The following is a 23,855-nucleotide window of genomic DNA, read 5'->3' as shown; positions in this document are numbered from 1 at the left end:
TTTAGGCCTAACATAGTAGACAGATCTTAAAAGGTATTGCAAGGTAGTTAAGTATAGGCATAATCAAGCCAGGTGTGGTGTGACAGTCTTGTGTAAACTCAGCTACTCTGGAGGCTAAGACAGGAGAGGAGCATCAGCCTGGACAGCCTGTCTCAAAACAAAACAAAAAGTCAGTTACCTGCCTTGCAAGTGCAAGGTCCTGAGTTCAATCCCTGGTACCAAAAAAAAAAAAAAAAAATCTGGGGACATAACTCACCTCTTGAACATCTGCCCAACAAGCACAAGGCCCTGGGTTCAATCCCCAGCACCAGAAATAAACAAGCAAAAATAAATACATCAGAGGATCACTCCTCTTAGCCAAGGGCATGAGGGAAAGAATCCTACAGCAGGCACAGCACATAAGAAGGCCAGAACAGAAACAGCAGGGCACCAGGTCTCAGTTAACTGCTTTTGCTGACAAGAAACCTCCTTGAAATTCCAGGATAAATCAGCCTCCTAGGAAAGAAAAAGGCTTCAGAGATTATCTGAAACCTCAGTTTTATCATTCGTGAAATGAAGTGACCACACCTGATCTTAAAAGGCTGAGGCTCCCCAAGCAGATGACTCAGTCTGAAAGCCAATACAAAAAAAAAGCACTATCTGCTCATCTGCTGTGACTCAGGAAGCACTGGGGAATTGCTTAGTGCCTGTAGGCTACCGTCACATGATGCACCCTGTCATCCTACAGTAAAACTATCCCTTGGCATAGTAATCAGCATTATGAAGAATTTATCCAGTAGAGAAAATTGCACAAGAAAAATGTTGGCCATGATGCTGCCCTTTGCAGTGTTATTCATAGAAGCAAAGTGCCAAAAATACTAGATGTGTCATTGATTGGAATGAAATTATATGTACCACTATCTCTTAGATAATTTGCAGGAAAAAAAATCCTAAGAGAATGAAGATTGAAAAGATATAGCAATTTCAACTGCAGTTTAAAACTTTACGCCCTATATAAATAAAATGTAAGTGACCAGTTCATTTCCTTAAATTGGTTTTGGGAAACCCTTGGAAGGGCATGGTGTGTGATCAATATAGTAACAGAATGAGGGGTAAGGAAGTGTAAGAAGCAGAGGACTCTGGGAGCTACCATGGCCACTTCCTGTGGCCATCTACCCCTTGACAAAAAGGGAGAGTGCCAAGGGCCCATGTCCTTTCCCCAAGGGTCTAAGGATAAAAAGGAACCAATATTCTCAAGGGCCAACCCTAGGCCTCTGCATCCCCCCACAGCATGACCCACACATTTGCTACAATTCAGCTCAAGCCATCTGTACACAGATGCAGCAAGCACGTACAATACACTCAACCTGTGAGAGAGCAACCTTGACACATCATCCAAAATGCCAAGCTGCCAAGCATCCCTATCCTGTTATACAGGACTCTGCACTGCTGGGAATCCACCCAGATTCCTGTGGTGCAAGGGTGGTCTCTGCAGCCCTGCTGGTCAGAGAAAAAACCACAAAGTGGCCACTGATATGTTAGGGAACTGAACTCCCTGCAGCCACCATAGGGAACACTACTAGGAGGGACAAAGAACAAGGCAGTTATTGTTATTATAAAACAAGCAAGCAAGCCTGCATAATACAACAGGGTTGTTAATGTCAGCATATGCATTAAGGCATATTTCTCTGGCATTTTTCTTCTCTCACTGTAAAAATGAACGTCTCAGGAGGGTGACCCTGAACTCACAGCAATCCTCCTGCCTCAGCCAACCAAGTGCTAGAATTTCAGGCATGAGCCACCATGCCCAGCAGAAATCTAGTACTTTCCCCCACAAGGAAAAGTCAGACTCTCTTAACAAGGCCTAGTATGTCCCAACCCCACCTGATCACCTGATGTAAATTACCAAGAAAAATATCAAAATAAAGCCTATAGGAGCTGGATGTGGTAGCACACACCTTAATCCCAGTACTCAGGAGGCTGAGGCAGGAGGATCACCAGCCTGGGCTACATTCTGAGATCAAAGCCAGCCTGAGCTACATAGTGAGAGCCTGTATAAAAATTTTTTGAGTGATTTTTTTTTTTGGTACCGGGAATTGAACTCTGGTCCTTGCGCTTGCACAGCAGGCAGCAAAACCACTGAGCTATAATGCCTGGCCCTGTATAAAAATTTTTTTTAAAGCTTGCAGGTAAGGAAATGGCTTGCTGCAATTAGCTAAAAACAAAATCCAAGATGACTCACAATAACCACCTTTTAAAAACTGGCCACATTGCCTGGAGAGAGGTTCAGATCTGCCTATCTCTTTTTTTTGAGGGGGGGGGTCTTTTTTTGGTACCACGAATCGAACTTGGGTCCTTGCCCTGCAGGCTGCACACAATAAAGTGGCATTAGCACAGACCTGTGCCTCAGCCTCTTGACCTGACTGACACACCTTGTGTACCCTGTAGTTCTATGGGTTTGAGCCTGGTGGAGGCAGAAGCCTAGAAAAGACATTTGCAAGAGTATTTCACTGAAGATTCCACTCCTTGTTAGTTATGGTCTCTCTACCTCTGTTCTGTGTTCATAGCTCAGCACCAAAAACTCTAGGACACAGGTGAGACTTGGAATGTCACCTAAGCACATTGTGGTAAAAGTTAGGGCTCAGGCTGGGAATTTAGCTCAGTGGTTTTGCTGCCTGCTGCATAAGCACAAGGACCCGAGTTCGATCCCCGGTACCAAAGGAAAAAAACAAAAAAAAAAAGATAGGGCTCAACTTCAAGCACAACTTTTGGTCAGGGCACAGCTGACTCCTAGTCATATATATCTACTAGAGTGGCTGTGGGGGCTAAGAGCAGGTGGCATGCCTGGCAGGTAGACACTCATTTTCACCACAGCCATCTGTTCCACACAAGAGGGGTCCTACAGACAGACGGCTGTGAGATGCCCTTCAGTGACCTTCTGCTTCCAAACCACTCTCATCCAGGCTTCGGGTGATGTCTGCTAGACTTCAGGAACCACGCTAGGCACTGGGGATTCAGGCAGCCCAACAGGTGGGGTTGAAAAGAGTGGTTGCATTTGATCAGTGGACACTGCATCCATGCATGGAATACTGCTAATTCGTACAATGAAGGTGTTAATTTAAAAATGATTTTTTAAAAGGTGGGCAAAGATACTTATGGAGCTGCCAAGAAGGTAAGGAATGAGTGGTCGCAGAAAACAAAGACTAAATTAACAAAGTATGTTCAGGCCTAAAACCTACACTGCTCTTTACCTTATAGAGACAGGAGCATTAAGAGATCAAGACTTTGTCAACACCTCTATACAGTACTTGCTCAAGATTTGTCTAACTCTTAATGCAAACTGCCTTCCACGAAACACAGGACAGCCCACTCCTGCCAGCAGCACCTGCCTATCAGGGATCTAACCCTTTTAGTTAACACTCAAAATATCCTACCTCATCACCACGGAGGCTGATTCCATTCAGTTCATCCTGTCTCCTTTGTTGTCAATGCTGCAGCTACTGGAGGCTCACCCAAGGAAATGCCCACTGTTATACCTTTAGATGTTGCACATAGCCCACAAGCATGAAGCCAGGATGCCAGCACACACTGCCCAAGAAGTTACCATCCCATCTCCAGGAGCTGGAGTCCAGTGGAAAGCCTGGGTGTCTGCCCAGGCTCTGGGGCAAGCACAGCAAGCATGCGCACTTGCATGCTTACAACAAGAAGCAAATGTTGATTACTTGAGAAGGTAGGGCTGCACGGGGGCTGAAAAAGTGAAGACCTTCCTCTCCCAGAGCCCTTCCACAGCCTTTTTGCAGACAGCCTCCACCCAGCGTAAGTCCAGGACAAAAACCCAGAAGAGACTATAGATTGGGCCAAAAGGAGAGAACTAGACTAAGGTCTCTATTTCCTAGGACCCTTACCCTGCAACCTTTTCCCTGCCCTTTCCCTGCAGCCAGGCCTGTATCTCTCAGGCAGGGCACTGGAAACTTCCTCTAATCTGGACGTAAGACTCAGTAGTACAGAACTTTTATTTCGAGACCAAAGACAAACTGAATTCACTGCACAACAAAAATGTTCATCAGGCTTTTTGGGAGGCAGTGCTAGGGATGGAACCCATGATACCGAGCTTTTATCCCTAGCCCAAATCCACCTGCTTCTAAATCCCATAAACAATCATTGGTCTAGCTCAAATAGAGGTAGATGTTGTAAAATTAAATATTAAAAATAAAACCAGAAAACAATAAATATTAGAACCAGGCATGATGGTGCAGCCTGTAATCCCAGCCCTCTGGGAGCATGAGACAAGATTGCCAAATTCAAGCCTGGCCTGGGCAACTTAGATCCTGTTCCAAAACTTAAAAAAAAAAGCTGGGTATGTAGCACAGTACAAATGCCCTGAGTTTCATCCCTAGTTCTGCAATCAATCAATATTGAGAATGGCGATGAAGCTCTGTGGTAAAGCAGTTGCCTAGCATGTTCAGGCCCTGGGTTCAATACCCCCCCAATCAATCAATCAACCAAGGAAGGAATATCAAAGATTAGAATGCTCTTCAGTGAGTTCAAGATCAGGCTGACTACACAGTGAGATTCCAGCTCAAAGAAAGCATTAAGTCAGGCACAGAAACTCTGGCCTAGGGCCAAGAATGTAGCTCAGTGGCACAGTGCCTGCCTGGCAAGCACAAGGCCCTGAGTTCAATTCCCAGTACCAAAAAAAAGAAAAGAAAAAACACAGGCCTATAATCCTAGCACTAAGGAGGCTGAGGAAGTTCAGAGCCAGCCTGGGCAACAGTGAGATTCTGTCTGAAACAAAAGTAACAGCTGAGACCAAGTTCCTTGCCAATCTCTGTATTACTTAAGGCATATCCCTTTTCATAGGAAAGTCTTGCCTGGTTCTACCTGCATTTTTCTCCTTTTCTAGAAGAAATTGAGAAGCCCCAAAATGGCAAAACAGTGATTACCTTGAGATGATGAGATTATAGGAACCATCCAAACTTCTGAAGACTTTAAAATTTGAATTTTTACTCATAAAGAAGGGGAAGCCGGAAATTTAGCTTAGTGGTTCCACCGCCTGCCTCGAAAGCACAAGGTCTGGAGTTCAATCCCTGGTACCAAAAAGAAAAAAAGAGGGGGGAGGAGGGACTGGGTGTGGTGGCACGAACCTGTAGTCCCAGGTACTGGGAAGGCTGAGGCAGGAAGACCAAAAGTGAGACCCTGTCTTTAAATAAAAATTAGAAAAGGGCTGAGGGTGTAGCTCAGTGGTTCAGGGCTTGCCTACCTTGTGGGAAGCCCTGGATTCCATCTCCAGAAACAAAAAAATAGGCAGGTGAGTGAGTGTATAGAGCAGTATAGTGCTTGCCTGGCATTGAGGAGGTTCTGGGTTCAATCCCTAGCACCAAAACATAAAGTAGAAAAAAAAATATATTTTTTGGCCCAGTGTTGGGGATCAAGCCAAGGCCCTCATACATGCTAGGCAAGCACTCTTATTGCTGAACAAATCACCAGGCCATAAACATTTTCTTAAAAAATCTCAGCCAGGTGTGGTGGCACAAGCCTGTAATCTCAGCACTCAGGAGCCTGAGGCAGGAGGATTTCGGATTGCTGTGAGTTGGAGGCTAGCTCGGGCTACACAGTGAGTTCAAGACACGCCTGAACTACACAGTGAGACTGTTTCAAAAAAATAAATAAATATATGGAACGATCAGGAATGTAAAGACCTTGGCCCCTTTGGTCTGTTACCTTTGGCCACCTTGGACACCACAAATAATGAATGAGCTTTTCATACTTAGGGCTCCTCCAGCCCCAGCTAATTTTGTGAATGAGCAAATAAAATTTGCTAAGCTAAAAAGCCCCAAATTCCATTTGGTCCTCCTAGCAACCATGCTGGGTAGAGGCGTACTTGTACCCAGTTCACAGATGGGAAGCACTCTTCATTAGTACAGCTACCCCATGTGCGGGCTTCCTCTATTTGCTGGGCCACTCTCCAGCCAGGGCCAGACACATGAGAGTCTGCATGGGGCTTCTATCCTTCTGGAAAGAAAAATGTTGGGCTGCCATGGTGATGGGTGGAAACATGTTCTGAAAAGCGCTCACCACCATGAAGTGGAAATGACTGATCTCGCAGAGCCTCAGTTGCATCATCTGTAAAGGCACCCCGTGACAGCCCTCACAAGAAGGTAGAAGTCAGCCCAGGACCTTGGCAGAAGCGTGGTGTGCAAATGAAACAAGGAATTCCATACTTCAGCCATGGTTCACCATCAACCTAGAAATGAGCCAGACTGTATGATATAAAATTTTAAAACCTCACCCAAATGAACACAACTGGGCAAAGGCTCTGCACAGACAACAGACTGGGGGAAAAAAGAGCACTGCCCACATTACAGGACCCAGGAAGTTTTTCCGATTTAGCAAGGACTGTCTCACATGAAACTGGAGGTTCCTGAGCATGGAGATGTTGCAGCCAGGACGGAAGATGGCCAGGACAAAGGAATCCTGAGGTCATTTCTCCCTGGGGAAGGTATCCAAGCCCCCTCTGGAGGTTAGGGATATAGCTCAGGGATAAAGCTCTTGCCTAGTATGCAGGAGGCCCTGGGTTCCATCTCGAACACTACAAGAAAAAGGAAAAAAAATGGAAGCAGGTCCCTGGGGCAGCAATGAGGGGTACAAGTTTCTATAGGTCACAGGCCCCACGTGGCAGGAAGAGAAGTCAGGGAAGCAGCTTCCCCAACCCCAACCTTGCTCCTTCCTTAGCCCCCTGCAGTGCCAAGATCCTCTCCTCCCCTCCCCCAACCATCGAAAGGGGTAGGAGTTCTGCCTATAGCTTAAAGGAGGATGTGGCTGGCCGCAGCCCTGGCCTCTTTGTCTCAGTCCTCTCTACTCCAATGGGGGGAAAAGTACAGGATCTCTTAGCTCTGCAATTACACCTTACTGTGGGCCCCAAGCTGGGAGCTGGGGGTGGGGGGTTAAAATGGTCCCAACCCATAAAAAACTAAGGCTCCTTTCAAAATGGAACAAAAGCGGTCCTTCCTGCCAACTCCCCAGTCACAGACAAAGATGATTTGGAGAAGCTTTCATGGCTGGGGACTATCTTAGGTAAGGTAAGAGAAGCAGGGGCCAGCAGAAGTGCCTCTTCCTTCTATCCTTAATTCTGGTAAGGCCCACCCTTAAAAGATGGGCTAGTGGTTCATACTGATATTAATATTCACTAAGTACCAACTCCACGGAAGGCACTGTTCCTCAGAGTTGTTATTCAAGCCAAAGGATATTACATCTAGATATCTGAGGAAGATGGAGGGCTGAATAAGTTAAATTATATATAAAACTGGCTTCATTCTTACACAATTTTTCCTATTTCGCAGATGTATTAACTAAGGCACAGAGAGGGCAACAAACTTGTTGAAATAAGACTTAAACACATGCCTGAGACCTATCCTTACCAAAGGAGGCCAGGCTGCCTAGCCCATGTGATAGCTAATGAAGCTAATGAATTGCAAGCTTTTATTGAGTGCTTACTATATTCCAACCCTATTAAAGTAGATTTATCACCTTGGGGCTGTGGGTGTATCTCATTGGTAGAGCTCTTGCCTAACATACAGGAGGCTCTGGGCATGATCCCTAACACCGCAAAAAAAAAAAAAAAAAAAAAAAAAAAAAGCTATCATTTCAGCTCTGAAAAATAATGTCTGCACCTGGGGCTTCCAAGGGCCAGCAAACAAGAAGCCCCAGCAGGTCTGGTGGGTGAGGGCAGAGGAAGGTCAGCGTTCAGAGCCTCCTAAGTGGGACCCCAGCAGGAGCTGTCTCCCAGAAACAATTGCCACCAGTCTGCCAAACCCCACAACATCCACAACTCCGGGGGCAGTTCAAAGTTCATACTCTGCCCTTAATTCCCTTTAATTCATACACATCTCACCGTGGGGGGGGGGAGGCAGAGGGGCCGCGAGCCCCTGCCCCAGAGCAGCGGACCCGAAGGGTGGGAGGGAGATGGAGGCAAAAGCACGCGGAGGCCCAGGACTCTGGCTGCAGGTGAGGCTCCCCCCAGGAACCTGCGCCCCAGGGCGGCCCTCCCTCGATAACTCGCCCACTCTCCACTTTCTCCGCCTCCACTTTCTCCCCTGTAAGCCAAAGCTCTACAAATCCCCCCAAACAACTACATGGGCACCGAAGCTCGACTTCTGGGGTTGCTGAATGCTCCCAGCAGTGAAAGAATTTGGGTAGTGGGGTCAGCCTCACCCCGGAAGAAGGTTCAGAATGGAAAGTGAGCCCCGGGGCAGGCAGCACCGCCCGCGGCCGGCTCCTCCCGGGCCAGGTGCTCGCAGGGCGACCGCGGCCCCTCCTCCGGGGGCGTCCCCTTGCCTGGTGTACCGCGCCCTCAGGGACTCCGTTGCGGGGGGACCCCTGGGAGTCGCCCCTCTAACTGGCCCTAACATGTGGGTGCAAGCAAGCCCACCTGCCGCCCGTACCGACACTATCCCAACGTGTACGGGGTTGGAAAGTTCTCTCGCCCGACTCCCCATCCAAGCCAGCAGGGACTGACGCCCACCTGTACCCCAGCACTTGCCCCTCTACCTTCCCCAGCTCCTCCTCTAGGAGGCTCCCCCTAAGTCAGTGGCCAGGTAAGGACGGCCCGCCCGGTAAGCAAAGCCCCTCTCCCTCCGCTCTTCAGAGGGCACCTCATTCCCCTGATTCCCGACCCCCAAAAGGTTGCATATTTCCTTTCCGCGGACGAACTCCTCTCCTGGGGGGGGGGGGGGTTCTGGAGGGTACCGGGGCTAACCCTTCCCCTCGGGACCCGGTCCCAGTAGGACCCATCCCCGCCTCCCTGCGCCACGCCAAGCAGGGTAAGGGGACCTGCCCCGCGACGCCACCCTGCCCGGCCGGGCTCCGCAGGGGGTCCCCATGGCAGAGCCCTTATCCCCCGCCCACGGCCTCGGCTCCACGGGACCGCAAGTGCCCGGGGCGGCGGGACCTCACCTGCCGCGGGGCTGGTGTGGGCGCGGCGCCGCGGTCACGCCGCGGGTCGGGTCCGGCGGGCGGGAGGCCGGCGGACGGCGGCGCAGAGCGCCCGGCTCGCGAATCTCCGGCGCCGATCGCCGCGCTACGTTTACTTGGGCAGCTTAATTAACCCCCGCACTGCCGGCCGGGCGCGGCCAACCGCGCGCCAGCGGGCCGGTGCTGTCCGTCGGGGGGCGCTCGGCGCGGGTCGTCCGCGCGAGGTGCTCTGGGTTGGGGCGGCTGCCGCGAAGAAGCGACGCTGCGGGCCCAGCGGCTGCAGAGGGTGGGCAGGGGGGCGGCGCCGACTCCCCTTGTAGCCCCGGCACGGCCCTCGCCCCGCCCCCTCCCGGGGGGCCCCCCCCGCCGCAGCCACTCACAGCCCGGCCCGGCGCGGGGGCGGGGGAGCGGGGAGCAGGCGAGGGAAATTTGAAATCACTCCGGAGCCTCCCCTCCGCCCCTCCTCCGCGGCTGCCGCCTCGAGTCTCCAGGCCACTTAAATGGCTTTCCCGGATCACAGGCCCCGAGGGAAACCCAGATGTCCCCCAACATTCCTCTTGAGACCTCGCCCGGCCCTCCAAGCTATCCGGACCAGAGACACAGACAGATCTGGATGTCTGGCCCAGAGAGGGACGGGCCCATGCCGCGGTCACACAGCAGCTGGGACGCCACTTAACTCCACTTCCATCCTCACCTGGACGCTGCAGTGTCCCTATGCTAGTCACCCCGCTGTGGACCCTCTAACTGATCCTTCCTTTTCCCACCCAGCTCGGCCTTAGTCAGCCATCTTGAGGGGTAAGGAAAGAGGCAATCAAGTACGGGCTGCCTGGGTTCCCAGGGCCCGCCAGCATCCACCAGCTGCAGCAGAGGTCCCTTGGTTAGCAAATCTCCGCTGCCTCTACCATTGGGTGGGCATTGAACTATAGAAGCGCAAATTGGCACCTAATATTTATCGTAACTGGTCTTTTTGTTTGTTTGCTTGTTTGTCAGTTAATCTGTCTGCACACATCCGACAGTATAGGATCACAGCAGATGCTCAATAAATATGTCATAAATGAATGAATAGGGCCAGGTATTTAGCTCAGTGGCACCGGGCCTGCCTCGAAAGTCCAAGGCCCTGAGCTCGAGATCCCCAGTACCAAAAAAAAAAAAAAAAAAAACCACAATAAAGGAATGAATGGGAAAATAAATGATTGAAGGCACTTACAGACCCTATAGGAGCTGACCTGGCCTACCTTTTGGGGCATTTTCTACACTCATTTCTGACTTCACTCCAACGTTCTCTATTTGCTGTTCCTCAAAGACAAGCATTTCCCTACACGTGGGCCTTTGGCCTCTCTCTAAGACCTGGACATTCTTTGCCCAGATCTCGGCGTAGCCACTTTCTCAGTACTCAGAACCCACTCCCTATCCCCCAAAAAGGAACTCTCCCAAAATGTCACCTTCAGGAGAGGCTTTTTCCTGACTACTCCACTGAATACTGCCTTCTCAACCACTTCAGTTCTGTTTCATTGGTTCAGGTAGCACTTAGAGCTATCTGAAATTGTTTTTGCATATTTCTTATTTACATCGCCCTTCATGCACACTCACACTGTAAAGTTCCCTCCAGGAAACAGAAACCACATCTGTCTATCTTGGTCCAAGCTGTGTCTCCAGCATGGGGGTGGGGGTGGGGAAGCAAAAGGAGCTCAATATAAATTTATTGAATGAATGAATAAATGAACACAGGTTTCCCACCTCTGGGGCTCCAGCTCTGAGTTAAAGTTATAGCTTTCTCTCTGTATCTCTTACTGGTGAGTGAGTAAATGGTAAATTCTTTGTGAGCTGCAAAACTTACTGAACTTACTGGATTTTGTTCTAAATAAGAGCCCAGGAAGAGGCTAAAGACATACCAGGAAGAAATGGGCTCAAAGCTCTGCCTGAACCCCTAGAGGACCTCACTTGGAGGGAGAGCAGGAATGATCTTTCCTTTTTTCTTTGTGGTATTCGATATTAAACTTACATCTCTATTGAACTACACCCCCAGTCCCTTTTCAAAATTTTATTTTGAGATAAGGTCTTGCTAAGTTGCCCAGGCTGGCCTCAAACTTGCAATCCTCCTGCTTCAACCTCCCAAGTAGCTGGGATGACAGATGTGTGTCATGTTTCATGGCCAGCAGGGACTTACTGGTATTCTGGATAAACATACAAAAATGTGTTCCAGTCACTGGGTACAGGAAGAAGGGGATCTCTTGAGAGGACTAGTGGCTTAGCCTCACCATCCCCTTGCAGTATTAGAGATGAACCCAAGATCTTCCCATCTGGCCATGTCCCCAGTCTTTTTTTTTGGTACCGGGGATCGAACTCCAGTCCTTGCGCTTGCTCAGCAGGCAGCGAAACCACTGATCCAAATCACGCCCCCCCCCCTTTTTTTAAACAGGGTCTCACTAAATTGCTTAGTTGTCTCTAGGCTGGGCTAGAACATCAATTCTCCTTCAACCTCCCAGATTACTGGGGTTACAAGTGCAGGCCACCACACCAGCTAGGTCGTGTCTTTATTGGAAAGAAAATATAAAGGATATGAGTTAGTGGACTTGTGAGAAAGGCTTCTGGACTTCTGCTTTCTGAACCTGAAACCAGGATCTGCCACCTGGCAAAGGACGTCTGTGCCACCAACAAGAATCCTTGACAGGCCTAGTTCAGAAGCCTGTGGGCTGAGTGTGCTGGGCATTTCTGGGATAGCTGACTGCCTGATTCCAGGGAAAAAAAGATAGACGGAACTGTATGAATGAGTTGGTGATCCTGGTCCTGTCATTTGGGAAGATCATAAATATTAGAAAAATGGGTTAGAAGAAAATTACTCTCATGACTTCCCACAGTTCAGAACTTTACAATTTCCAGAGCTCACTGGTCATAGTCACCATCTCATTTAAGCCTCACAGTCACCCACAGGAAAGGAGAGCAAGAAGAACTGGGGGCCCTATTTCACGTGAGGGAACTGAGGCCCTGAGGACACAGGGATTGATTAATACCGAGTCAGTTGTGTAGCTAGACCTGACTGAGCACCTGCCATGTGGGAGTCACCCAGCAGTCTTTCTAGTAAAATGGCTTGTGCCAGATCACAATCGTTATAATCATGATGATAAACATTGCTCAGTAAGGAGATAAAAATTCTGTGATTAGGGCTGAGGTGTAGCTCAGTTATAAAGCACTTTCTAGCATATATGAGATCCTGGGTTCAATTCCCAGCATAGAAAAAAAAAATCAATTAAAGGCCATTTGGTTTATATCACAAAACAAAAACATTTACAAAAGAATGACCTTGCTAGGCCCAGCTTGGTGGCACACAACTGTAATCCCAGCACTAAGGAGGCAGAGGTGGGAATATCACCATGAGTTCAAGGCCAGCCTGGGCTACATAGTGAGACCCTGTCTCAAAAACAAACAAACAAACAAACAGAATGTCCTTGCTCCTGGGAAATAAACACTGAGGTAAAGGGGCATAATATCCCTAATGTACCCTCAAATAGTTCAGAAAAATATCAAGCATGTGTACAGGAAGGGAGATTTTAAAGCAAATGTGGCAAAATACAAACAAATGGAGAATCTGGTTTTTAAAAATTCAAGAGTTCCTTGTACTAGTCTTGTAGTTCTTCTACAAATTACAGATTACATCAAATAAGTTTCCTCCATGAAAAGTACCATTGAAGGGCCAGGGATTTAGTTCAGTGGTTCCGGTGCCTGCCTTGCAAGTGCAAGGTCCTGAGTTTGATTCCCGGTACCAAAAAAAATCCCCCAAAAAACCATATTCTAAAAAGTACCATTGAAAAGGAAAATACATATGCATAATAGATCCTAGACACCCTTCCCTCGTGCTAATAAATCAATACATCCATGGACTTAAACCAATGCTGTGCTTCAACATTGTATTTGCGTTGAATTATGTAATGTTTTCAGCTCTTAGAACAACAACAGGTTTTTTTGGTTTTGGTTTTGTATTTTCCAGTACCAGGGATCAAACTCAGGGCCTCACACTTGCCAGGCAGGCTCAGGACCACTGAAGCAACAGGTTTTTGTTTTTTGTTTTTTGGTATGGGAGATCGAACTCGGGTCCTTGCGCTTGCACAGCAGACGGCGAAACCACTAAGCTAAATCCCCAGCCCAGCAACAGGTTTTTAATAACATTTGCACAGTGCCTGATAAAGATCCTTAGTATAGAGTAGGTATTTTTATAAGCATCTGACATTACCTTCTCTAGCCTCAATCTTTAAAATGGAGATAATAATTTTACCTACTTCAAAGGGTTGTTATGAGAATTATATGAGCTGATACACATCAGGCATTTTAAATGGTGCTTAGCTCATTGAAAAACACAATTAAAAGTGCTCATTAGGGCCGGGGATTTAGCTCAGTGGTTCCACTGCCTGCCTGGCAAATGCAAGGTCCTGAGTTCGATCCCCGGTACCAAAAAAAAAAAATGCTCGTTAAATAAAAACTATATTGCCAGGGATTTAGCTCAATGGCACAATGCCTGCCTTGCAAGCGCAAGGTCCTGAGTTCGATCCCTGGTTCCAATAAATAAATAAATAAAAACTGTATTGTTATTGTTGTTCGACAAACAGGGTCAAGTAGGATGAGCCCCGTTTTAGAACTAAAGAGACAGGTTCAGCAAAGGAAGAGAGTTTTCCCCAGAGCCAGAGCTTGTTGGTGGCAGAGTTGGGTCTGGATCTCCAGCTCAACCCCCCAACTCTGTGTAACCCCCACCCCCATACAATGCTAAGGAGCTTGTGCTCAGTTATCTCCCCACTCTAATTGGAATAATAATAGTAATGCGGACTTCCCAGAGGGACCGCAGGGATCCCCCAGCCCTTGTATGTGAAAGAGCCCCATTGTAAGGTACTCCCTCTTAATCGCAGTGTCATTAGAGGCCACGTTCACTTGCAAAGTGAGTTCTTCACTTTTCATTTTTAACGGAACACCCTGGCCTCTGTTTTCTCCTTTTAAAATCCCAGTTGAACTAGTTTTTTTTCATGTGCCTTGCTAGAGAGGTACATACACGTACATACCTGCAATCTGACCAGGTAGTGTTCATCAATGGCTTTTTTTCCACTTATTTTTCTTTCTTTCTTTCTTTGTTTTTTGTGGAACCAAGGATCGAACCTGGGTCCTTGCGTTTGCGAGGCAGGTGGTGGAAACACTGAGCTAAATCCCCAGCCCTCCACTTATTTTTCGAGGCTCAGGAGGTACACAGGGCCTCATGAACTCTAGGAAAGCAGCTGGCCACTAAGCTACACCCTGTCTCTCCTTCTTGACTTTAATTCATCGATGCATTGAGCTAACTGGAAGCAGGGAACACCTCCATCCCACATTAGGCATCAATAAATGTTCCCTTGAAGCTCTGGCTCATTACCATCTCACATCCACCGTCAGTCAAACCAGTAAGTACCCCTGGACCTGGCTTTTTTTTTTTTTTCACAGTCTTGCTTTGTAGTTCAGACTGGCTTTCAACTGTCTATGTAGTGAAGGCTGGCAATCCTCCTGCCTCAGCCTCCCAAGTGCTGGGATTACAGGTATGTGCCACCACGCCTGGATTTCCCTTATAGTCGGATACTTAGGCATGACCTTTGAAAAGGAAAAGATGGCTGGGGGAAGAATCTTGGCACCCTCAGTTCTGTTCTCACTGAGGGGCCTTGAGCAAGTGTCTCCTCTCCACTGCCACATGAGGCAGATGACAGCATTGAGTGAGCTCCAAACTCCAGTGTCATCCTTGAATCTTTTCTGTTGCTTGGATTCGGGTCCCAGATTTGCTACAGGTCTCCTGCAGAGCACTGGGAGAAGGTGGGGCTGAGCGCTCCCAAATGCGCCTCCTCCAAGGCCTTCATTGTCTAAGGCCTGAGTTGACAACTCAGACTGCTGAACCTTTGTTCATCTTTCAGGCTTACTCAGTCTGCTTCTCCCTCCTCCACTAGTGGGGTTTACCCCACTAAACCTGCTGCCCATCCCACTCTCCTTCCTAGCACTTACTGCTTTTCTGTGTGTCTGTGACTCTTCACAGAGGATGTGTCTTCTGGGTGTGTCTTCCTCTTTAGGAGGCAGCAGTCTCTTATTCACTGTTGTATCCCCAGCAGCTAGCACAGGGATTGGCACATAGTAGGTGCTCAATAAGTATCTGCTGCCTTAATGAATGAATGGATGCCTTTTTTTTTTTTTTCGGATAATGCTAATAGTTTAGAAGGAAAAATTCTCCAGGTGACCGCTCCCCGGTTATACCTCAGGTCCGGTTCACAGCACCCAGCAGGGATATGCATTGCAGTCCTCCATGGGGGCCAGGCCGGGCATTCATTTTATAATCATTCTGAAAAGAAAAACAAAGCAGACAATAGAGATCTGAGGCCTCATTTTCTCAGGCAAAGCCGTTCCTCCATGAATTTGAAAGGAGGACTGAGATTTCCGAAAGGCATTTCACCACACACACACCCCAAAAAAACTAGAAAATGCCAAAGGGCCTTTTGAAAAAACAAATTTCTATAGGTGACAGTCTTAATGTCCTTTGGAGCTTAGGCATGAGAATCTTAAAAAGATGCAACCCGTACCCCAAGAATTCTGCCTTGAAATTTTATCTCAATAAAAATCTTGAAATTTGGAAGATTTTTTTTTTTTTTTTGAGACAGGGCCTCACTAGGTGGCCTTGAGCTCACTATGAGGCACAGGCTGGCCTCAAATGCTCAGTGATGGAAGGGAGATTTTTGAACAAGCAAACAAATTCATCACCAAATCCTACGCAGGGCTCAGAAAATTGGAACTTGTCCTTTAAGTCCAAGAATAGAGGATTCTTTTCGGTGGGAAGAGAAAAACTAGAATAGAATTGACTCCTCTCCCTGCACTGCCAAGAGCCAATTTGAAAGCTAATCAGTACTCTCTACTGCCTCCTATGTTGGTGTTTGCTCCTGACCTGGGCCAGGCTTGTTCTGTTTGTTCTTTTTTTCACATGTGCTGCAGGGGATCTGCCCAGGACCGTGAGCCAAGGAGGCAAGTACTCACCACTGAGATAAACGCCAGCCTCATCTTGTCTTTTTTACTCTCGTTTAATCAGGAATGAGCCCCCAGACTTTATCAGTGCCTTACATGACATAGATGTCAAGAGTCTAAGCCAACTATTATTTTTATATTTTTGTTGTGTGATTTTATAATAAAGGTGCTAATATTGAAGAGTAACGTAAGAATAACAATAATTATAACATGAAAATATCCATCCTGATTTTTAACTCTCATTTTTTGGTAGAAAGAGGACCTGGGGCTTGTCTGCTCTGTGCAGATGCTGGGGCGGAGTGTGATGCTAACATTCTGAAGTCTGACTGTGTCAGTACCTTGCTTGTGATATTGTTGAGTCTCTGTGCATTGAAATACACTGGGTAAAGGGGACACAGGATAGGGGATCTGGGTTATTTCTTACAACTGGATATAAAACTACAATGATCTCAAAAGTGTTTTTTTTTTAATGCCCTTTGGCATTCAGAGTGTGCAGGGTCAGACCTTTCACCTGGGGAAAACTTGGCCCCTGGTGCGATTCCCAGCAGGGATCCTCTGTGCTGGAGAAACTGCTTCCTAACTACCTCCTTTCACTTGCAGGGCAGGGAGGGGTGTGGAGTGGGGACTCCTCCAAGGCCCTCCATGGGGACATTTTAAAGTGAATGAAAGGAGCGTGGTACCTCATTAAGTCTGAAATGGGGGCGGAGGTTCTCTGGGAGGCCTGGCCCTGGCCTGCATTTCCTGCTACAGTTAGCGTGTCATCGGTAGCCCCTTCCTTCGTCTGAGTGTGGATTCTAAAGATCGCTAGAAATGAAATACTTTTTTGGGTTTGTTTGGGGTTTTTTACGTTTTTAAACCTATTAATCCAGGAGCGATAGTGGATGCCTGAAACTTGGGATAGTAGAGAACTTTACATTGTGTTTTTCCCTCTACACACAGACCTATGATGAAGTGGGTTTTATGGGTTGAGATGGGGCCTCACTATGTTGCCTAGGGTGCTCTGTATTCAAGGGATCTTCCCGCCCCTGCCATCTCCTGAGTGCTAGGACTGTCACCATGCTGGGCTGCTAAAGTTTATTTTATAAACTAGGTGCAGCCAGAGCATGGTGGTGCACACCTGTTATCCCACCATTGGGGAGGCTGAGGTGGGAGGATCTCTCAAGTTTGAGGTCAGTCTGGGCTACATAGTGAGACCCTATCTCAAAAGGAAAAAAATAAATAAATAAATAAATAAATAAATAAATAATAAGGCACAGTAAGAAATTAACATTAGTATTAAAATAGGGCAATTATAACAATATGCTATGGAGCCGGAGATTTAGTTCAACGGCACCGCGCTTGCAGGTCCTGAGCTCAATCCCCAGTACTATTAAAAAAAAAAATGCTATCATAACAGCCACGTGAATGTGCGCTCTCTCTCCCTCTCTCTCTAAATATTTTATTATACTGTCTGTACTCAACAGAGCCAATCTGGCCTGTTCTTTCATGTTTCATGCCCTGGTGCCTCCTTTACACTGTCCTGCATGTAGGTTCTCCTGGGCTTCTTCCAGGAGCGCTCAGTGTCTCACATTCGAAGACTAACATTGGTGTTCTTCTCAATCAACATCTACGACTTGGCTAGAAACACGGCAGCAGCTTTTACATGAACAGACCAAAGCTCTCTAGTAATTTTCTTATTCTTCAGTCCAAACCGATTCCTGACTCTGTGTAACCTTATTTGTTTCATGTCATTTATTCCAGGGGAGCCCTTACTAAGCCTTCACACAGGCCTAATGTGTTTTGGTCCAACACATTGCTGCCAATGGAAACATGTTTTCTTTCTTCTTTTTCTTCTTTTCTTTTGTTGTTTTGGGGTTTTTTTGTTTGTTTTTTGAGACAGTCTTGCTATGTAGTTCATGTGGGCCTTGAACTCACTATGTAGCCTAGGCTGGCCTCGAGCTCACAGCAATTCTCCTGCCTCAGCCTTCTGAGTGCTGGCATTGGAGGTATATGTCACTACACCCTGCTGGAAACATTTTCTATTCGCAGGTCTTTCACTCACACACTTAATGCCTCTTCTGTCTTCACTAAGTACCAGTCATGCACTGCAGCTGTAACTTTTTGTTTTGTTTGTTTTCTGGTACCGAGATCAAACTCAGGTCTTTGTGCTTGTGCAGCAGGCGATGAAATCACTGAGCTAAATCCCCGGCCCACAGCTGTAACTTTTGCAGTGTAAAATTTTGTTTTGTTTTGTTTTATTTTGTTTTGTTTTGCTTTGTTTCTGTACCTGTGATCGAACTCAGGACTTTGCACTTGCAAGGCAGGTGAAGTGCCACTGAGCTAAATCCCAGGCTCTTGCAGTATGAGATATGCTGTAAACCTGGCATGAATTCTTTTCCTTCTTAATAATTTCACAGATAAAAGATTTGTCCTTGGGCTGGGCATTTAGCTCAGTGGTTCCGGTGCCTGCCTCAAAAGCGCAAGGTCCTGAGTTCAATCCCCAGTACCAGAAAAAAAGAAAAAGGGCCAGGGATTTAGCTCAGTGGTTTCGCTGCCTGCTGCGCAAGCACAAGGACCCGAGTTCAATCTCTGGTATCCAAAAAAAAGACTCTTGGAATCTCCTAAGAAGGCTACAAGATTTGTCCTTACTATACAGGTCTTAACAACTTCAGCATGCATTTTTTCCGTATTAAATCTGAAATTTTCACCTTTTCATTTCAAGGAAGCATTTTACAGTTTGTTTCTGTTTGGCATATACAAATCGCTACCATCATAGAACTTTTGCACTTTTGGACTTTTTTTTTTCCAGTGCTGAGGATTGGTCCCAGGGCCTTGCTCATACTAGTGCTCCACTACTGAGCTGTACCACAACTGCTTTGGGACCATTATTGAGCAAAACAAGCACTAGAACACTAAGATATCTAAAGTAACCAAGAAGGCTGAGTAGCTAATGGGCAGATAGGATATACAGTGTAGACACACCAGACAAAGGGATCATCATACAACTGAAAACTACAATTTAAAAATTAAAAATTGTGGGCTGGGGATATAACTCATCAGCAGAGCACTTGTCTAGCATGCTTATGGCCCTGAATTTGATCCTTGGTAACACAAAATAATAATGATGATGATAATAATAATAATAGTAGTAGTCATAGTTTATTTTTTGAGTTTTCCTTTTAATGTTTTCAGACTATTGTTGACCACAGGTAACCAAAATCTTAGAAAGTAAAGCCATGGATTCAGAGAGAATACTGTATTGTCTTTGCTAGTTGCATGGTACTTAATCTTTTTTAAAAATGAAAAAAACAGGGGCCGGGATTTAGCTCAGTGGTTTCGCCGCCTGCTGCGAAAGTGCAAGGACCTGAGTTCGATCCCCAGCACCAAAAAAAAAAATGAAAAAATTGCAAGCTGGTGGCACACACCTGTAATCCTACCACTCTGGAGGCTGAGGCAAGAGGATCAGGATCACTGCCAATTCAAGGGCAGCCTGGGCTACATAGTGAGTTCAAGGCCAGACTGAACTACATAGCAAGACCTTCTCAAAACAAAGCAAAACAAACAATAAGAAAGAAAGAGGAAAAATATTGCAAATAAATAAGCAACTATACTGATTCATTATGGGATGTTAATGCAACACTTTGTGATTTTTTATGCAGCATTTATTTATTTATTTATTTATTTATTTATTTACTTTTGGTAGCATTTATGATTGGAGCCCAAAAGGGCATTGTCTGAGATTTTGAGATTTCTTTTAGAGGACCTGGGTTTCTTTCCCCTGAGGTGGAGAGGATGTGAGTTGAAAGGAGGGTGGTCCCCAGAGCCTTGTTTATGGGTGTTCCCAGGGAGACAGTTCATAGTCGGCCTCCCCCCTCCCCACCCCGACCTGGGATCAAACCCAGGACCTTGTGCTTGCAAGGCAGGTGGCAGAACCACTGAGCTAAATCCCCAGCCCAACAGTTTATAGTCTTGTTTCTCCCTGCTTTGAAGACTCATCCATCTTTAAAAAAAAAAACAACTCGAAAACAAAAAGCAAAACTCATCCATTCTCATGATATTTAGAAACAAAATGTCTGAACATAATATCCCTTGTCCTTTCAACCAGGCATGGTGGTGCATGCCTGTAATCCCAGCACTCTGGGAGGCTGAGGCAGGAGAATTGCACATTTGAGTCTGGCCTGGGGAATTTAGTGGCTGAAGGAGACCCTGTTTCAAAATTTAAAAATATAAAGAAGCTGGGGATGTAGCTCAGTTCAAAGGCCCTGGGTTCAATCTCCAGGACCACCAGTATGAAACAGAACAAAGCCCTTGACCTTTCTAGGAATTTCTCCTGAAGGAATAATCAGATGTGGAAAGAGAATTGTGTACATTCTCTTTATAAGATTGAAAAACTGGAATAGTAATAACAAGCATTTGTTGAGCACTTTCCATGGACCTTACAACCTTTGTCTCCATAATGGTTTCCATTCTACAGACAAAAAGAAATAGCACAGAAGGCTTAGTAATTTGCCCAAGACAACAGAATTAGTATATGGGGGAGACAAGATATGTAAAAGACAGCAATAAAGGGCTAAGGATTTAGTTCAGTGGTTCTGCTGCCTGCCTTGTAAGCGCAAGGACCCAAGTTTGATCCCTGGTACCCAAAACAAACAAACAAACAAATGAATAAATAAATAAAATAAAAATAATTTCAATAGCCAGGTGTGGTGGTACACACCTGTGACCCCAGAACTTGAGAGGCTGAGGCAGGAAGATTGCTGTGAGTTTGAGGCCAGCCTGGGGCTACAAAGTGAGACCCTGCTTCAAAAAAAAAACAAACACTTTTTAAATGAAACATTCTTATAATCTTAGCTACTTAGCTACTCAGGAGTTTGAGACAGAGGATAGCCAAGTTCAAGGACAGCATGGGCAACTTAGTAAAATCCTTTCTCTAAATAAACAAATAAACAGGGCTGGAGATGTAACTCAGTGGTAGTATACCGCCGGGTTCAATGCCCCATTACCAAAAAGTAAAAAAGAAAGTTAACAAAAAATTAAAAAATCACCTTACAACAGGTCCGTTTCATTTATTTACTTGCTTATTTACTTTTTTTCCCCTGGTACCGGGTATTGAACTCAGGACCTTGCACTTGCAAAGCAGGCACTGCATCACTAAGCTAAATCCCTAGCTACTTAATTATTTTTAATTTTATTAGTACACATTTACAGCATATGCAATTTATAATCATCTTAATGGTTACATGTACATATACAGCTTGTTTCCTTCTATTTTTTTGGTACTGGGGATCAAACTCGGGTCCTTGAGCTTGTGCAGCAGGTGGTGAAACCCCTGAGCTAAATCCCTGGCCCTAGCTTGTTTCCTTTTTTAAAAAAATCTCCTTCCCCTTCCCTCCTCCCCCAATTTTCCTATCCCATTTTTCACTTTTTTTTTTTTTGGTACCAGGGATCGAACTTGGGACCTTGCGCTTGCAAGGCAGGCGCCAGAACCACTGAGCTAAATCCCCAGCCCCTCATTTTTCATTCTTGTTGCCATTAATAATCTTAGCTCATATTATGGCATATAATGTTTACATCAATTGAGGTTATTGGGTTCCTCTAATCAGGTGCATCTTATTGCATATAAGTTATACCTGAACAAAACTGACTTAACACTTAAAGATATAAATAAATATAATGTCCTGAAAGGGATCTGTTAGAGAAGAATAGCAGGATGTGGTGGTGCATGCCTGTGATCCCAGCACTCAGGAAGCTGAGGCAGGAGGATTGCCCTCAAGTTCGGGGCCAGGCTGAGCTACAGAGCAAGACCCTATCTCAAAAAATAAATAAATTGGGCCGGGGATTTAGCTCAGTGTCACCACACCTGCCTCACAAGCACAAAGGTTCTGAGTTGGACCCCTTGTACCCCCCAAAAAGAAAAGAAAAATAAATTAGTTAATTAAAATAAAATAAAAAATTTAAAAGATTTTGGCTGAGGATGTAGCTTAGTGGTTTTGAACCCTAACACTAAAAAAAAAAAAAATTCCTGGGTGGTGAATATGGACTGTGGGTTCAGTCTCTGTGTCTGCAGCCCAAAGGTTTACTTTCTTCCAGGCACACAGGACTTGGCCTGTGCCCTGTACACATCCTGAAAGCACCTTGTACTTCTTGGCATTAGTTAATAGTGTCACACATGCCTGAGTGTCACGTTTGTGTCTGACTCTCTGAATGAACTCACACTTCTCAGAGACCAAGTACTGCATCTAGTTTTGTCACCCTCTTCATGGTATCTGGCCCACAGCAGGTGCCCCACTATTTGTTAACTGAATGTGTAAGTGAAATAATGGCTACAGGAGATGGGCTTGGCCTCTGGGTAGGAGACTCCTTCATACCTTTCAGGAAGAAATTTTCAGGGAAGGGCAGCAGCAAAAACCTGTCTGTGAAGGTCAGCTGATCCTCCCTAACATAATGCCCCCAGCCTCTGTATGTAGGTTCCCCCTCCATACCCTCAAGCTGGACTCAGGGTAAGGTGTAGCTCCTAGGCTTTGGGGTCAAGTCCTACATTTCAGGAAGCATGCCTCCATTTTCTCATTGTCCAATGGGGTTCAGGATAATGTTCACCTGGGGAAGGAGGGTCCCAGGGAAGAAAGTAAGGGCCTTAAAGACTTTGAGGGCAAGTGGGGTACGCTGTCACATGTCTGTAATCCCAGCACTCAGGAGGCTGAGGCAGGAGGATTGCCGGGAGTTCAAGGCCAGCCTAGGCTATATAGTGTGCTCAAGTCCTGCCTGAACTACATAGCAAAACCCTGACTCAAAAAAACAAAATCAAATGGAATTAATATGAGAAAATGAAAAAATGGAAACAAAGTCTTTGTAAATAGGGAGGGTTGGAGGGGTTGAAGGGAGGCAGAGGAATGAGGAAAAAAATAAGAACCAAGATAGATTACATAAAGGTACAAATTTCCAATGATGAATGTCATTATATTGTATACCTAAAATGTGCCAATAAAATTTTTTTTTAAATCAAGGGGCTGGGGATTTAGCTCAGGAGCACTGTGCCTGCCTCGCAAGCACAAGGTCCTGAGTTCGATCTCCAGTACCAAAAAAAAAAAAAAATCAAAACCCATCCAAAGAAAAAAAAAGAAACCCCAAATTTAACTTAGTGACTGAGACCCTGTCTCAGAATAAAAAATAAACAGGGCTGAAGATGCAGCTCAGTATGAAGGACCCCTGAGTTCAACCCTCCAGTACCAGTAAAACAAAAACAAAAAATTTCCCCTCACCTACCTGCCCCTGACCTCTTACTCTTACAGCCTTTTTTTTTTTTTGGTACCAGGGATCAAACTCTGGACCTTGCGCTTTCAAGGCAGGCACTGGAACCACTGAGCTAAATCCCTGGCTCTCAACAGCCTTTTGAGTAAACTTTAGTGGACTAGATTCTTCTACCTGAGAGGTTCTCAAAGTGCAGTTCCTGGAAACTCAAGGGACTCCACATTGGGCCCTGCTGTTCAGAGACAGGGGGCGGGCCCAGTAATTGGCCTAGTAGCAAGCCATCCAGGTGACTCCTCAGAGGGACTCTGAGTTCGAAACCTTCAGCTTTCCTCTGCGTTCGAAACCTTCAGCTTTCCTCTGCTCTAAGTTCCCAGACCAGCACGCTGGCCTGCTTAGTTCCCTTCCCTTCCCTCTCTGTGGCCTGACATCAGGTCGGGGTGCAACAGGTACTTACTACAGGCTGGGGGTGTAGCTCAGTGGTAGATAATTGGCCTTGCATGAGCAAAACCCTGGGCTCAATCTTCAGCACCGCCAAAAAAAAATAAAATATAAACATTTAAAAGTATATAAAGAAAAATTAATGAACATTTAATAACAAGAGTGATGGGCTGAGAATGTAGCACAGGAGTAGAACACTTGCCTAGCATGCTTGAGGTCCTGGGTTCGATCCT

At 46.2% G+C, this 23,855-nt stretch overlaps 1 protein-coding gene and 1 long non-coding RNA gene across 15 annotated transcripts in view; one reads left to right on the top strand and one right to left on the bottom strand.

Moving 5' to 3' along the window:
• Dnmt3b (DNA methyltransferase 3 beta) overlaps positions 1 to 23,855 on the bottom strand; it is a 99,735-nt gene that overhangs the window by 33,214 nt on the left and 42,666 nt on the right. For 3 of the 14 annotated variants that reach the window (XM_087188857.1, XM_087188863.1, XM_087188862.1), the window contains exon 1: positions 6,055 to 7,587. The exons of 1 other annotated variant lie outside the window; for it this stretch is intronic. In XM_087188857.1, the coding sequence (XP_087044983.1) occupies positions 6,055 to 6,102 (48 nt within the window). In that variant the 5' untranslated portion in view covers positions 6,103 to 7,587. Of the gene's footprint in view, positions 1 to 4,922; positions 5,067 to 6,054; positions 7,589 to 8,931; positions 9,242 to 23,855 lie in introns of those variants that run through there. 10 more of the 14 variants (XM_087188860.1, XM_087188865.1, XM_087188868.1 and 7 more) reach the window with 7 other exon arrangements.
• On the top strand, positions 9,168 to 9,895 carry LOC110346313 (uncharacterized). Its single transcript, XR_015442008.1, has 2 exons — positions 9,168 to 9,235; positions 9,470 to 9,895. It is a non-coding gene; the product is annotated as an uncharacterized LOC110346313 (long non-coding RNA).

This window comes from Heterocephalus glaber, unplaced genomic scaffold, assembly GCF_053883595.1.
Source record: "Heterocephalus glaber isolate CG9 unplaced genomic scaffold, H.glaber_assembly_v1.0 deba00001532, whole genome shotgun sequence".
Lineage (NCBI taxonomy): Eukaryota > Metazoa > Chordata > Mammalia > Rodentia > Bathyergidae > Heterocephalus > Heterocephalus glaber.
This window is presented reverse-complemented; position numbering and strand designations above follow the sequence as displayed.